At 34.9% G+C, this 17,123-nt stretch overlaps 1 protein-coding gene across 1 annotated transcript in view; it reads left to right on the top strand.

The window, feature by feature from the left end:
* The first annotated feature begins 906 nt into the window (after nt 1–906).
* The window catches only part of LOC134743217 (cyclin-G-associated kinase), a 37,076-nt gene continuing 20,859 nt past the window's right edge, over nt 907–17,123 (top strand). Inside the window, exons 1-5 of the mRNA XM_063676603.1 lie at nt 907–1,199; nt 3,813–4,217; nt 4,818–4,915; nt 7,806–8,031; nt 8,329–8,484. Of these exons, the coding sequence (XP_063532673.1) occupies nt 1,067–1,199; nt 3,813–4,217; nt 4,818–4,915; nt 7,806–8,031; nt 8,329–8,484 (1,018 nt within the window). The 5' untranslated portion in view covers nt 907–1,066. The remainder of the gene's footprint in view (nt 1,200–3,812; nt 4,218–4,817; nt 4,916–7,805; nt 8,032–8,328; nt 8,485–17,123) is intronic.

Raw genomic sequence — 17,123 nt, forward strand, 5'->3', positions numbered from 1 at the left:
TAACCTCATAACATAGCTCTTTCAGCATTAGTAGGTAGTTAGTAGCATACTTTTTCTTTCAAACTAAAGTGCAGTATGGAGATACTATTCTCGTCATCGTATTCTATATATATATATCGTCGTCGTATTCGTATCATCGAAATCGAAATGTTCGTAAATAAACAATTTCTACGTATACTCACACAGCTGTTTTTGCATTTCTAAGTTCCGCAACATAGTAATCCGGATTATCTTTAAAGAAAAGTGCAACCATTAATGCGTCTATGTCTGGTAGGTTGCCGCTATCAGCTTTTACATATTTCGGCTCCATTTTGAGATTCTTATGAATATTGTGCTACTAGATATATGGATAAATCGGAATATATCAGAAAACTGGGGAACAATAACTAAAATTAACTAAATACAAATAAAACAGTTAAAACACTCAAGGCAATCAAGAATGTTTACCCGCGTGTGACGTCATCTGAGCGTTGACCAATCACAGAGCGTTCACGTCCCTGATGAAATTTCAAAAAATATTAAATTTTCTTTCGTTTATTTTCCAAAAACTAAACATAATTTACATTCAAATATAGTGAAATATACTTTATTAGTTTATTATCTTTCAGGATGACAGCAATTCGTTATATATTTTTAATGTTGTCAAATACCCTATTGTCAGTAAATAAGAACAAAAAAACTATACTCATCCTTTTCTTTTGGGTGCTAGTAGAGTTAGACCAAGAAAAATCTGCAACGATTTTGATAGCATACGCAGTGCACACATCTTGGTCTAAATCTACTATGTAGTGTAAGACAAAGACTTGAAATGAGACAGTCCTTTGACAAACTAAAGTTGCTTTCTACAGTGATTAGAAAATTAAGAAACAACATTTTATGGGTAAATTATAAGTACTGGCAACATTGCAATCTTCTGCCAGTGCCAACGAAACCACTCTGCCAATTTCGTCAAATCAAATTGGTTCTGCCATCTGCCATTGTAAAATGGACCCATGTAGAGGGTGCTGATTAAAGATTCTATTTATTCTTTATTTCGCCTAATAAAACTTTTCAATAATACGTAAAAATGAGCGTGTTTAAGTCAGCCATGGGCTACTTTAGCTCCAGTGGTGCTAACGGTGGAAGCGACAATGAGTTCGTAGGTCAATTTGTTGAAATTGGGAATATGAAACTGAGAGTAAAAAAAGTGATTGCAGAAGGTAAGCCCTTTAAATTTGTTTACACAAGGCATGAATATGTTATTTAGATATAATTTTTATAACTTTCTCCATGATAACAAGATTAACAAGCATCCAAATCGTCAGTCTCGTGAAACGTCACCGCGCAGTGGGGGCGGATGGGCTTTGTCTGGCATTTTTTATTGTTCATTTAATAGCTTAATATTTAGAGTAATTGCGCTAACGTCCTCATTGGGCCACTATAAGATAAACTATGGGATTCTAGATATTTAAGTTGATCGTGAAAACTCAACGTAAAATAGTCCTTCTTGTTTAGAATGTAAAATGTCACATGTATAACAACAATATTTTGTATATATTGTTATACATGTATAACTAAGATACATTAGCTATAGCTAATTTGAAACATTTGCTTAACTTAAACTACTATAATGCCTTCAAAAGTGTGATAGTAGTAACATTGACTTTGGGTTTTATGTTAGAAAGATAAGCAGTGATAATTTGATAAGTTTCCTGCAGCTATGGATAAAATGATCATATCTTTAGATCTATTATTACACTGTATTTACCTCATTTAAAAATATTTTTGACAGTCTAAAATCTAATAAAAAAGCAAATGGTGGTAATCTTCATATGTATGTTGTTTGTATGTATAATGTTTTACAACATTTATGTAAACCATGGAAATCTTGTCACTGGCCTATGAAAGCATTTTAACACTAAATTGTGTTGTAATAACAATGATATAATAATAATCTACTCTAACATCAGTGATATTAGTGGTGAACATCATTGGAGCAGTTAACTTTAAACTTAGTCTTAATTTCTTGGTTGCAAGGCAAATTTGTGAATTTAAATTAATAATAAGCTGTACAATTATAATTATACAGTCCACTTCACTACTTATACCAGCAACAGATTCATCCTATATTTCTAATGCATTATTTTAACATCTTAACCAGCAAAGCCATTTTTACGTTAAGGCCCTAAAGCAGGGGTCCGCAGTTTTATAATAAAATGATAACTGTGGTCCGTTTTTACTTAAGTTTATTTAATAAGCAAATGTTAAGTATAGCACAAAATAGATCCAGATTCAGATCCAGATCTGGACCGCAGTTCGCCATTTGATGACCCCTGCCCTGAACCCTATCACTGAATAATGAAGATGAGTTTAATGTTAATGCATATGTTATAATAAGATGGTCAGTGGTTGACCAGCATTTTGTTATCGATTGAAAGTGTCTAATAAAAAGAAGAAGTCTTATATATAAATGTTTATGTTAAGAATTGGAAAATGTCATACCTATACTAAAAAAAATTTACCGTCCAAGTGCGAGTCAACTTGCGCACGAAGGTTTCCGTACCACAAAAATTTCAAAAAAATCACGTTTGTTGTATGGGAGCCCTACTAAAATATTTATTATATTTTCTTTTTAGTATTTGTTGTTATAGCGGCAACAAAAATACATCATTTGTGAAAATTTCAACTGTCTAGCTATCACGGTTCATGAGATACAGCCTGGTGACAGACGGACGGACGGACAGAAGAGTCATAGGAACCCTAAAAATAAAAAGAGTGAAGGCCGGATTTGAACCATGTGGTGCTTCTACTGTCAAATACACATACCAAAGCTTTTTAATAAAATTGGAAATTGTGTTTAGTTGTTTACATGTGCCATTTTCAACCAAAAGGGTACTTATTGTTGGTTGTCAATAAGGCGCTATTTCCTTATAGCTTCAATTTGAAATCAACCCTATCGCCAAGCGACAATGTGGTACCTTTTGGTTGAAAACGTCAATTTTGACAGGAGACCCACGGCCAGGACTGGTTTTCTCACAAGCAAAAACTAAGGGCTTGCATTCTGGTTTTGGTCTGTGGGCTGTACTTTGGAGATCTTATAGTAGATGTGAAAGTAGCACATTATTTATTGTGTACACATGTTTGCATAGTTATACCTCTTGTATCGAATGACAGCCCTATGACAGTTCCTTCAAGTTTCTTCTGGTTGGGCTTAATTTAAAGACTAATTGAAGAAAATAACATAATTTTCTAAATACATTAGAATCAAGAATCAGAATCAAATGTTTTATTCGTGATAAACTTAAAAGTAAAATTACATACAGAAGTATAACTAAAACTATAAGTATTTATGAAATAGGTCAGAGTTGAAGTTTACCACTAAAATGGTGCCACCTCAGCATAATGATGACCCGAAAGTCAGCGCTGATCTTCCGGCGAGACCATTTTGGGCCACGATCGCAGCCGTACGACACGGCCCAACCATAAGCTGAATGCAGCCTTTACATTAATGTGCCAAACTTCCAAAAAATGTTTACAAACATTTTTAATGACAGCTACTCCATATAAAAACGAACTGTCGTGGGGACCATCATTCGAAGGGAGAGGTATAAGAGCAATTACTTCTTGATTTAGGTTAAAAAGAGATCTCTGGAAGAGTCCAGGAATTTTTGTAGAAATCTCAAAACACATGTCTTAGTAACTGGGCGAATGACAAGTATATGTGTTCATATTAATATTATATTGATCTTTCAAGCATATATAATGTTTAGCAATTAATTTTTACATTCATCTATCGTTTATATGTAGTTATTCGTAATGCATTTTGGTTGCAGGTGGTTTTGCGTTTGTGTTCGTCGCCCAAGACGTGTCATCTGGCACTGAATATGCTCTAAAGAGACTCATGGCGGCTGACGAACAGGCAAACAAAAATATAATCCAAGAAATTAGTATATTAAAAAAGTTATCGGGTCATCCCAATGTTATTAAATATATAGCCGCTTCATTTATTGATAAGTCAAAAACCTCGCATGGAATGGGAGAGTATTTGTTGTTGACGGACCTGTGTAGCGGGGGCAGCTTGATGGAAGCCCTTCAGAACCGAGGGCAGGCCTTCCCGCTGCCGACTATCCTCAGGGTGTTCTACCAGACATGCAAGGCAGTGCAACACATGCACGCACAGGTTCCTCCGATCGCCCATCGTGATCTCAAGCTAGAAAATTTCTTAATATCGAATGAAGGTAATAATAATACAATAATATGTACTTTTACAATTACAATTTCCTTGTTTGTCTTTATTATGTTACATCTAGAAGCCCGACTGTTTCAAAGCCATTAAAAGCATCAATTTTTTATTAATAATTTTGTTACTAATCGCAGCGTTAAATTCGCTGTGTTGCACGTTACGCGTGAATATATTTACCTACGTGACGTGTGACAATGTTTCATAACGTACAGATATTTTCTCGGAAACGTTCGTATTTGTCATGCTACTTCTGTCAACCTCAGTACGTCAGTACTTATTGTACTGAGACTGACTGAGATAGCATAACACGTTTGTGCGTTTCCGTGAAAATACGATGGCAAACAATTATGCCCTACAATCTTACATCTGTACATGTCGCAATAATAGTCTCCAACCCATCTTTCATTATTATTATTTTTAACTAATTAGGTAATAAAATTAAAAAGGTCGCAGTGAAATTCCGCTTTGGTGTTTTTGTTAAGAATAAGATTATTTGCAGAAAAAGAGTATAGTATCTACCTACATTTATAGTTACTCCTAGAGACTTCCAATATGTCAATTTGTTTCACTCCTATAATATTTTTTTATTTTTTAGGTACAATGAAACTCTGTGATTTTGGTTCAGCAACTACTGACGTATATTCGCCTAATCCTTCCTGGAGTGCTAATCAAAGAAATATGTTAGAAGAAAACGTAAGTTTTTTTTCTTTTATTCTTTCAAACAACTGAACTCAGTATAAACACGGCTGCACAAGTTGGTGCTGTTAGCTTGATATGGTGCCATATATTGTGTAATTTGGATTGGCAATCTTTCAACATTTAATAGGTATCTTAAATGTTATAGTTTAGTTTTAAGAAATACTTGCTGTGCCCTAACAGGGTTTATGTGTGAACGTACCCTAATGTAACATCTGTTTGTACCACATGATAATAAGCAATAAATTATGAATTATCTCATAGGTAAGCGTGCTCCACCGTAGACCGCATCATCACTTACCATCAGGTGGGATCGTAGTCAAACGCCTGCCTACATCATAAATAATTAAAAAAAAACATTTAGTTGATACCTAAAAACCATGGTTGGTAGTTAGGAAAACATGATTCGTAAACTGAAGATCTGTGGGATTCTGGGTTTTAGGTTTGCCAAATTTCATATGAATCCATTGAGCCGTTTAGTCGTGACTGAGGAATCAAACAGGCCAAGTGCGAATCGGACTTGCGCACGAAGGGTCCACCACCACGCAACCACGTTTGTTGTATGGGAGCCCCACTTAAATATTTATTTTATTCTGTTCTTAGTATTTGTTGTTATAGCGGCAACAGAAATACATCATCTGTGAAAATTTCAACTGTCTAGCTATCACGGTTCATGAGATGCAGCCTGGTGGTGGTGGTGGAGTCTTAGTAATAGGGTCCCGTTTTTACCCTTTGCTGGGTACAGAACCCTAAAAAGACATCTAACATTACACACTTTCGCATTTATAGTATTCGAAGGATTACGCAATCATCTACCATTTTTCTTGTCCACCGTTTAGCCAAACTTTGGCCTATTGCAAAACAATGGGTTAAAGTAGAAAACTATTAAAACCTTACTATTTCCTGCGTGCAATATGCCAACGAACGGAAGTCAATATTGTTAACAAGTAGCATTGCAAACAGGCTGGCTCTAACTAGAGTGCTGTTGGCTTGCTAATTGTCCATGTTATGACCCTTTAACAGTTTGCTCTCGACTGTTTTGTTTAATTTTCCAATTTTTCTGCTCTGCGTATACCTATCATGCAAGGTTCGTATTTCAAAGGCGTTTCGATTTTTGTTTGTTAAGGATACCTATATACCTATTAGGATCTTCTTACCTCTTTCCCGCGGATGTTTCTTAAGAAGGAGCTCAGCGTTCACTCGGCCAACTACGAGTATTAACTAGTAGCTCTGTGAGCTGTAGACCTCGCGAGCCCCCACGGCTCCGCCATTTTGGAACATTTCCATAAACTGAATCGTCAAAAATATTCTAAATAATTATCGAACCTGCTGACCAAATTTCACTAGAATCGGTTGAAAAATGCGACCTGTAGACGAGAACATCCGGACATACGAAATAATTGTTACCCAAGCTGAAACGAAGACCTTCGCTTCTTCGGTCAATAAGAATGGCGTTGCCACTAGCACAGAATAAATAATAGTACTTGATACAGAAGGTTCACTCTCTAACAAAACGCGTCTATTACGACAGATATGACCGCAAGGTGGAGCAAGCGCGAGCAGGAGTCCGTTCCGTAGCGGTGCGCGGAAACTACTATGGCTAGACACCAAAATTGGTGTGGGCCGCATTTACTTGTAGCGACGCGACGAAATCGATTTTTAACTTATAATTTACTGACTAATATTATATTAGTATAGATTATCAGGTTTTCCGTACGTTTATAGCATTTATAATAGGACCTTTAAAACTTAATTACTTACATGAAGAATGCAATGCGACTATGACACGTTGATAATCGATATCGTCGCGATATTGATATATACTTACGACCGCACGCACGTAATATGCATTTTCTCAATCGTTAGCGGAAGTATAACGTTATGTTCGTTATATAGCGGAAATATTAACATTATCGCATTTCGGCCGCGGCGAGACGAGTCGATTGTAATGAAGTTTTGTATAACTTTACAGGTTTACATCTGTAAAGTGGACGTGAGCAACACGTCACAAATTTTAGGGTTGTATTTGTTTTTAGGTAACATCTATGCACTTCTTTTTTGTCTAGATCAATGTAAAAACCTCGGCCAGTAAAGAATTTCCCAGCCTAGTGCTGCTAAACGGCCTCACTTCGCTCGCCTGTAGGTACAGTAGGTATCATACTCTACCGGTAATGAAATAGTGTACTACCTATTATGAAACGGTATGAAGAAAAATAATAAGACAATTTACCTGCCGGTAAAGGAATTAACGCCTCAGACCAGTCAGACCCTTGTCGCCCAAAGCAACGGCAAAGGTTATAAATATGCGATCTTAGGCATTGTTTATTACCTTTATTTGTATAATCCATTTATATGCAAATGTTCACGCTCAATAGAACTTCAGTTCAGTCAGCTTAGAAATGAATTTAATAGGACAAGAGAGTTGATCGAAACATACAACAATTGGATACTCAATAGTTAGTAGTAGTAATACATAATAACCTTAATCTGTTGTTCAATGGGCTGAAAACAATCGACTAGTCTAGCCACAGACATTTGTATGATCCAGATTCAGAGACAATTGCATCATCCTTGGACCTTTTAACCGCCATACTTAATACCTACGTTAAAAAATAGATTTGTGATTTTGGATTCTGTCATATTTTATGAGGGTATCATTTACATTATGCCTTTGCCTCACGTATGTTAAAATGTTCGCTACACCTAACAAAGTGAGAAAGGGAAATATCTGCCTTCTTTACCTAATACATACAGTAGTAGTGTTGTTTGGCTGCGGTCTTCCGTACATTAGAAGACTTCCAACCAGTTGGGCTGCTCTAAATCTAAGCGAAATTAAATTTCACTGTGCCCTACAAAATAAAATTAATAGGTAATATATCTTTTTCAGTTGGCCCAGTTCACGACGCCCATGTACAGAGCACCAGAAATGTTAGACACCTGGGACAACCGGAAAATAGACCACGCAGTGGACGTATGGGCTTTGGGTTGCATACTATACACGCTCTGTTATATGCAACACCCGTTCGAGGACTCTGCTAAGTTGGCCATATTGAACGGAAATTACAACCTCAACCCTAACGATCAGCGCTACAAATGTTTACATGAAATCATAAGTGAGATTCTTTGAATTTCTTTTAACTACACATTTTATTACAGAGTAATATTAACCTGCGTACCCACAGCAGGTACCTACGCAAGTACGTGAATGTATAAACAATTTGACTTATACGCTATATATATCCTTGCCGATACATGAATCAATCTGTAGTCGACTCTTTTTAAGAAGATTTACCACGAAGAGCCGGACTTTTATAATTTTTTACGTGCTTGCTTACTAAGCAAACTCCTGAAATGCCTGTGCTGTGCTTTGTGGCAGAATAGTAAGTAACTGGTTTGTTTGTTTGTCGCAGACGGGTGCCTGACGGTGAGCCCGGAGCAGCGGCTAAACATCAGCGGGGTGCTGGAGCGGCTGGCGGCCGTGGCGGAGTCCAACAATATCAATCTCAAGCAACCACTCAAATTTGAGCGTAAAAAAGTTGAACAATCTGTGGCCACTAGCTCGCCAGGTAATAAGAAGTCAAGTAAATATTACACTACCATTTCCTAAGCGCGCTCCGCGGCCACCCTGTGATACCGACGCCTCCCTCTTGATTTGCGATTGCGGCCCTTAGTTCGACACATTATGGTTCATTATTATGTTCTGTTGCATTCTAAATTAACCAGTCTCGAGCTAAACATGGTCAAGTATTTTTTGACTTTTTACACTCAAATTTTTATATTTTCTTGTTTCATATTTATTTTGAGTTGATTTCCGTAGAGAGGTTATTTTTATTGAAATGAAATGTGAGAGTCCGTTACATTCCATTGTTGATATCGCCAAAAAATAGAGCTTCACCAAAGGTAAGGTTGAATGAAATGTTCTCGGAAGGAATTAAGGTAGTATAGCATTTATTTGACTTTTATATTTTATTTAAATACTTACTACAGTCATTATGGTAGTTTTGTCGAACCCCTTTATTTATTTATTGCTTCAATTCATATAGAAATGCAAGGACAGCGTTCAGTGTTAGTTAGGCTTTGTATGGCGGCCCGGAGCCCGGGAGAAGGCCTAAAGGCCCCCAGTGCAATATCATGACGCTGTTACAAGTACAGTCAAACATGACAAGCTTTAATATTTAAGTCTGAAAATTTTGACAAAAACTAAAAGATTGATTATGATTATTTTATCTTCAATTATTTCCATTCAATTTAGGAGTAAATGTGAAATATTCGTATTTGTAGCTTTCTTCAATCATAAGGAATACCAAATAATTAATATAGCAAAAGTCATTGTGCATTTATAAAATGCATGTCTAAAATATATTTAAAAGTTTAGGATACTTTCAGCTAGTTAGATTCGTATTTTACTAAACGTCACTAAATCTATTTATATGTACATTCCTGTAAGTTGTGAATTAATATTTCTACGTGGGGCTTGCAATCTGCTCAGCTATATTCAAACCCCAATGTTTATAAGATATCATATCAAGGACATTCTATCTAGCTAGACATACATATTTATACATTTTAGGTCCAGTTCTTAGTTAATATTTCCAGTACTCAGTTACTATATGTATTTATAATTAACGCATTTATTTTAAGTCAACTAACAAAGTTCGAACTGGTCACCCGTGTTCGTCAGCACTAACAAGGTGGGTTGCTTGGTTCAGCACAGTGGTGAAGAGTGTCACACGATAAACACATTGGCTTACGGGTTATCACAATAAATCATGGCGAAGAACATATAACTGAAATGTTTAGTGATTAAATGATATCGGTTTTCTTTTATTTGCTTTAAACTAACTTCAGAGGGGATATCTCGTAGCGAAAACTTGTAAAATAATTTATACGTAGGGCGGTCTCGATAGGATCTCCTAGGTTTTCTCTTTTAGCTACGGCCCATGGCATGGCATTTAGGGAATTACTCGTAAAAATGTGCCCTACCGCAAAGCAACATCTGATTATTGCTCAATTATGTTATGTACTGGATTGACGTTAAAAATACTCAAAATATATAAAGTATTCAGAGTTCTTAACAATTTGCTCGATCTGTTACCAATGTCAGTGTCATTTGTGTGACACCCGTGTAACCACTGTTGTAAAGTTGGTGTAACATAGCGTAGAAGGTTTAAATATCTGTCCATAGTTTAGTCAGTCAATTTGAGTCAATGGTATATTCCGTACCTTTATCGGACAATATAAATGAAATTGAAATGTTAAATTGAGGTACAAGTATTGAATAGTGTAGTTTATTATATAATATTTAAAAGAGGATATGTTTAATGTACATTGTCATATTTAGATTACAATCACAATTTTATAAAGTATTTTTGTTAAGACACCATGTCTAATGTCGAATTGTCACAAATCATAATATTCTGTGCATATTATGATTTAGTCGTATGACTATGTCAGAGCTTATAAATAAATGAGTATATTCTTCTCATTAATGGTTTGTTTTTATTTCTTTGGCGAGAGATTAATGAGGTATTTTCCAATCATCAAACTTCATTCATTGTCTGTAAGACTAGAATTTGGAATACATTTATGAAATTTGTTACAACCATTTCTGATTGAAACATAAACAATGCGAGTTTCAATGGGTACAGTATATACTTGTCTGTATATTAATGTCTATTTAACTCGAACTAAAATACTTTGAGATCGATTTTAATTTCAGTTTGTTTACAACTATTGTGACGCATGGTATATTGTGTTTAATTTTTGCACTTTGGCACCGTTATGGATTGAACATACCTACATTTCATGCTAACATCACCAACTATTTGAACTCGACACTAATACCTGCTCATATTGTATAACAAGTGTTACTACTGGGGTAATTATAATGTATAATAAATATTTTGAATTGCTTATAAACGCTTGTGCTTTAAAAAGGCTTATTTGCTTTTAAGCTTTGAATAAAAACTGCACATGCACATTCGGTAAAAGGGTATAACTATCATATTTAAACTGCGTTTTCTAATTCACATTAATATCATATCTAATACATTTACTTACAAATTATATCACTATATATCTAATTTTATCTACACCTTTAATCAGTTAAGTAGGTTAAGGATAAGGAAAATTTATTTAATTATTTATTCCGATGTTCCTCCCTGTGTGCGACCCTCCGACGATTGAGTGTTCGTCAAAGGTACTCGTCCTTATATACGAATGCTCGTATCGGCCTAGATCGTGTTATAGATAAAGCATACAAATACGACTGGAATGCTACTAATCTGAACGTTATTCAATTAGGCATGTATTCTATGACTGCGTAAACCAGATTAAAGTGTTACCGTACGACGATAATGCCGTGCATGACCTTGTTATGATGTATGGAATCAATGCTTATTTTTGTTTCTTTGACATAATTCATTGCATGCCTGTGTATGCTGTGTAGTGCTATTTCTTCCCACGCCTGACTTAGAACTTTATTTTGACAGCTTAGAGTACTGTTTCGTAATTAGACGAATTTGAATGACATCTAAATCTAAGGCGGCGTTGAGTTGCTGTATCGTCTTTGATAATTAATTAAGCTAGTTCAAACGAAGGCGTGGGACTCGATATGTTTCCATCTGTGTCACCTTTAAATTGCTATACATATCACGTTTTCTTTTTTCATTTTAGGTGTATTCAACTTTTTCGGCTGCCCAATTGTTTTCTCGTTTAAATGACCCGTGGCGCTAGCATGTACTGTGTCGGCCGCCACTCACCCTTGACCGCTTGTGCTAGAACTCGGACTTGCTCGCAATGATGAGTATTCGTTTTTACTTATTTAGTTTATATACACTGCAGGATGGCCACTGATATTTTATTCGACTTCAGTTATCGATGTGACATTTTCTCTGACTAATTTGTCCTCCAATAATTGACGTCCAAATTGTTTCAAGGCCGTAGAATGACAATGTTGTCAAACCAATGTATTTTGAATGCCTTAACTAATATGAATGACTAAATTTATATTGACCGGAATATAGACCGTGATTACCTTTTGTATTGTTTTTGAGCTCCCGATATTATAAGTCTAGTGATACTCACCGTGAATCATTCAAAACTCTTATGATGGACTAAGTTTCAGAATCCATCCTGCAGTAGTTACTCTATTGTGTATTCCGTTAAATATGTAATGTACGCCAGAACTTTTGTTAAATGTATATGTTTTTTATTTTATTTTAATTTGATATGGTCAATAGCGTCAAGACAGTTTTGCCACTTCGAAAAACTCTTTAACAAAATTGAATACATATTTCAGTGCTCAAAAAAAGTACAATGGAAAATGATAGGTCGTAATCGTTTTTAATATTTTGTATTAATGAAAAAACTTGCAGAATAAGCTTTTTTTCTGTCAATATATAAATATGAAATGACAATACCTTAACCTCTTTATTAGCACCTAGTTCTATTCCATTTATTCTTACAAAAATATAAATATATATTAGCTTGGTTCGGTTTCTTGCAAGATAAGAGTACAAAAGCATTTTGTACTTGACATTAAACTTGACAGAAATACGAAGGTATTTATCAACCGCTTTATTTCAATCGATTCGTGTGGTTGCAAATGCAATCTTACGCTGTACAAAATAATGTTTACATTCCAATCAAACGTAAGGACGTGACTCGAGCTTAATATAATAATTAGTTGAATTGTATTTTATACGAACATAATTCAATATATTCTATTTTAAGTCCACTAGTTTTAGTACAGTTAAGTATTTACTTAAACCCCGACAGAAGCTATTAGACTTAAAATCAAATGTAAAACTCATTGTGTAAAAATAGTATCTAAAAATAAAACTATAAACTTCCCGCTTTGCATTTTAAGTAAGAATAATTTTATTGACATATACACACTTTTTTAATTACTATTGGACAGAAGTTGAAACTGTGTTCCTCGCAGCTACTTTTGCTGCTGTCGCGAACTCTCATCAACAGAGAGACCTGATTGTTTATCGTCCTTCATTTAACGAAATAAGGCCTACCAATGATGTTTGCGTTGCTGTTAGTAATTAAACAAACACTTTTTGGATAACTTGAACTGTACAGTCAGCATCAATAGTAGCGGCTGAAACAAGGCCCCAAAATTATCTGCCAACCTTGAATCAAACACTTTTCCAAATAGAGATATAGTATGAATTTTCTCAAATGATTTTACGCCTAAGACCCTAATCTGTTAAACAAAAGCCATTGTTTCTTTTATGCGAGCGGAGGGCTACGGTGTCTGAGCGCGTGCCAAAGCAACAATGACGTTTAAATAGCGAATGTATCATGGTGGTTTTAAGGTTCAAATCTATGTAATAATATGAGCGCTCGCCTACATTGAGGTGTCGATGGTCCTACATTACCAATACATATTACAAGTACATAGATTTGAACCTTAAAACATCACGATACAGCCGCTTTTTAAACGACATCGTTGCTTTGGCACGCGCTCAGACACGGTAGCCCACCGCTCACATGAAAGAAACAATGGCCTTTGTTTAACAGATTATAATAAGCGTAAAAATCATTGGAGAAAATATACTATAAATCTCTACAGTTCGCGTTCAAAAGTATCTGTTCCAGTCGTTATTCTAAATACAGAGACTTCTCTTTTTATTATTCATAACGACGGGACTTAATCGCGTAAAATAAGTTTTAAATTTACTTCCGAAGTTTCGAAGACGGCGTTGTCCCCGTGGTCACGGAGAAGTCTGGCTAAAGTTGACATCAGCAGCATTGGTCTCGAAACGTCGGAGGTAAATTTAAAACTTATTTTACTTGTCTTTTTGATAAGGTGTTAGAAAGAACCACTACCACTAAGTACTTATGACGTGTAGTCTGATCCGCTATTTTTGATAATCAATGCTGACTGTAGGTACCTCAAGTTCAAGACTGTTTTAAGTGGGTGTCTACTCTCCAGTCGGAGATTGTGTCAGATTTTACTTTTGTATGTGTCTAACAATAATATACAATCCCTCAGATAGAACTATAATTCCACATAAAAAAAACATTGTCAAAAACTGTAGCTCCGTATGCGGTACAAAATGGAGTCTAGGACAGCTAGACTCGTAGTATTATTTAGTTACCATAACTTTATTGTATTTTTAATTGCTTAGATTTTGTTATACACTTTTGTTTTTATTTGAATAATTATTTATTAATTTTATTATACTTTTAGGTACTTATTATATATTTAAGTATGTAGTGGCTGTTTACAGTGATTAAGTAATAAAAAAATAAGTTAATAAATTGATTCGCTTCAAAATTTTGTACAACATGTCAGATACTACTAAAATAGGTATACTACTGCGTGAAGAATTAAAATAAACAACTCGTTACTAAAAATAGATCAATGGAGAAACTACATTTATGGCCCATTTCATGATTATTTTTGTATTTTTTCACTACACTTCTGCATGTGTGATAGATAAGGTTAAAGTCAAATATTTTAAGTTATACCACTTCTCCGTTTTTCTGCTAAGAATACTTAGCCGTATCCTCTTAAGTCCCAAATTCTTTAGATTTGAATTTGGAACCTTGACTTATTTAATATAGCTGGTCAAGCAAATCTTGTCAGTAAATAAGAACAAAAAAAACTATACTCATCCTTTGCTTTTGGGTGCTAGTCTGCTAGTACTAGTGTAAGACAAAGATAGTATGATTCTCTCTGTCTTTGTTTGAAATGAGACAGTCCTTTGACAAACTATAAAGTTAAAATTAAGTTTTGGAATAAAGCCTCTAGGACTCAGGAGGGAAATTTTGACCTAGGACTACTTGAGATATTTATAAATGTACCTAATTAAAGCTTGTTTTTATTTATTTATTTAAAAAAAATAATCAGCCAACGAGGCCTATATTACAAATACCTTACAGACTAACATATATATATATATATATGCATTTTATAAATTTAAAAACTAAACAGTATTATGAAATCTTGTCTTGGATTCTTTAACACTCCATGCATGACTAAATATTAGCTGTGTGTATATTCTTTTGTAAAGCCTGACCAGTAATATATGATCATTGTCAAGAGGCCCTGTTCATTCTCATGTATAGGGTGACAGTTCAGTATAGTATAAACAAAATAGTTCCAGTGAAATTCCGCAACATGGCGCGTGATCATATATTCCTGGTCAGGCTTTATGTTATTCTATAAGGAAAATTAATCATAAAAAAATGCTAAAAATATAGTTACATCCGCCTTCTACACTAGGTACACGAGGCAGTACCGAAAAAATAATTACGTAAAAGCTAGCTAAGTTCAAGTGCTTGATACAAACGAAAGGCCTACCAATTTTGTAATAAATACATATTTATCGTGTCTTGTATGATGACGATAGATAACATACCTACTTACTTACTTACTTCGCTGGCTCAGCGACCCGAAGTGGATCTTGGCCTCCGATACTAGGTTTCGCCATTCGTTCCTATCCTGTGCGATCCGACGCCATTCAGCCGCCTGGATGTCACATAGGTCCTTCTGGACCTCATCGATCCACCGGTACCTAGGCCTTCCGACCGGACGTCTCCCAGTTGGTCGCCCCAGATAAGCTCTCTTGGCCGCACGATCCTCTCCCATCCTCTCCACGTGGCGGGTGTAGATAATATACCTACACGTGTAATTTTTTTTTTAAATTTCCTATTGATTTACGCCCTCACTAGTAAGCAGAATAAAATTAAATCTATTGATTATTGGTGTAGATGCAAGAACGACAATTTTGTTCAGTATTTTCTCAAATCCCACTTTTTTCTTACTATTTGCTTGTGGTATATTACCGACAGTATTTAATTTTATTACTTTAATTCTGGTGCTTTCGTTTTTTATTTGTGTAGCTTGTCTTACAAAACTGGAAGAAATAATGGTCAAGCCTATTAAAAATGTTTTCAGGACCAAATTCTGTTAAAGGAATTGTATGTATCTAATCGAGTAACTATTTAATAGTTTATTCGTTCAGAAAAACAAATTCAAATCACTTTATTGCCAAAACATGATAGTACAAAAAATCACATTCACATTGAATTTGCCCCGAAAATATCACCAATGGACTTCACCGTACTCTGTATAGGTTTTGATTCAATCTAGTTTGTCCCATATTGATCGAGGTATGTATTAAATTATATACTAAATGGAACTCCTCATAACGTAAAGGTACCCAATTGCATCCGAAAGTGTGGCGTGGACATTCGATTTTACGAAAACCCCTGCAAACTAAGCTATTATTTGTAGGTACTTAATTGAACTGCTAGAAATAAAACTATGAAAACGGATTATATCGCGTATAATGAATTTATAATACATCCCGACGTTTCGAACCCTTTACAGCGTTCGTGGTCAACGGGTGACTGAGGAAAAATTACAAAGTGCAAAAATACCCACATACTAAAATAATGAACAATCATAGACTACAAACTTTAAGGCTGGTTGTACATGCTAAATCGGTTCATAAGGCTAGTTATACACTACAATTATTTTCAAGTAAAGATATATATATATATATATATATATCTTTACTTGAATATATATATATATACGCGATAAACTGCTAGAGTCAAACCCGTTTAATGCAGCGCAGTTCGCCAAAAATTACTTTTCGAAATTATTGTGATTTTGAAGTAAGTATTCTTGAGGTGTTATGGTAAACAACGGTGTAGTTGAATATTTGACCTTATTGGAATGATGTTAGTTATTCTCAGTAAGTAAAAATTTAATGCTTAATGTGGACTCAGCTACCCTTTACTAAAAAGCCTCGCGCAAATAAGTACCTCACAAACAGTGAAAATTGGTACCGCATGTAAATATGGTTAAAAATCGGATTATTATGGTCTAATAAAATTAGACCATAATAATCCGTACTCAGTTCTCACGTAGACCATGTGAGAGGGGAAAGTTTAAATTGTCAAAACAGTTGCTGTATACTTTCGTTAATTAATATCTACTTCACACAGTTATTTTTATAAAACTGTAACAGTATTTCGACTATTGAAACATAACATGTATTCTTCTTTATTAAGAGATAACTTGCACTTTTAGGAGGCTTTTGGAAGGAGGAGGTTTTAGTTTAGTTTGGAGTTCAAGGACTTAGGAGTTAAATAAATTACAATATTTAGGTTTCATTTTTAATTTTAGTTCTTTATGACCAATACTTTGTTTTTAATTTGTTAATGATCGATATTG

Source organism: Cydia strobilella, chromosome 7 (genome assembly GCF_947568885.1).
Source record: "Cydia strobilella chromosome 7, ilCydStro3.1, whole genome shotgun sequence".
Classification (NCBI taxonomy): domain Eukaryota; kingdom Metazoa; phylum Arthropoda; class Insecta; order Lepidoptera; family Tortricidae; genus Cydia; species Cydia strobilella.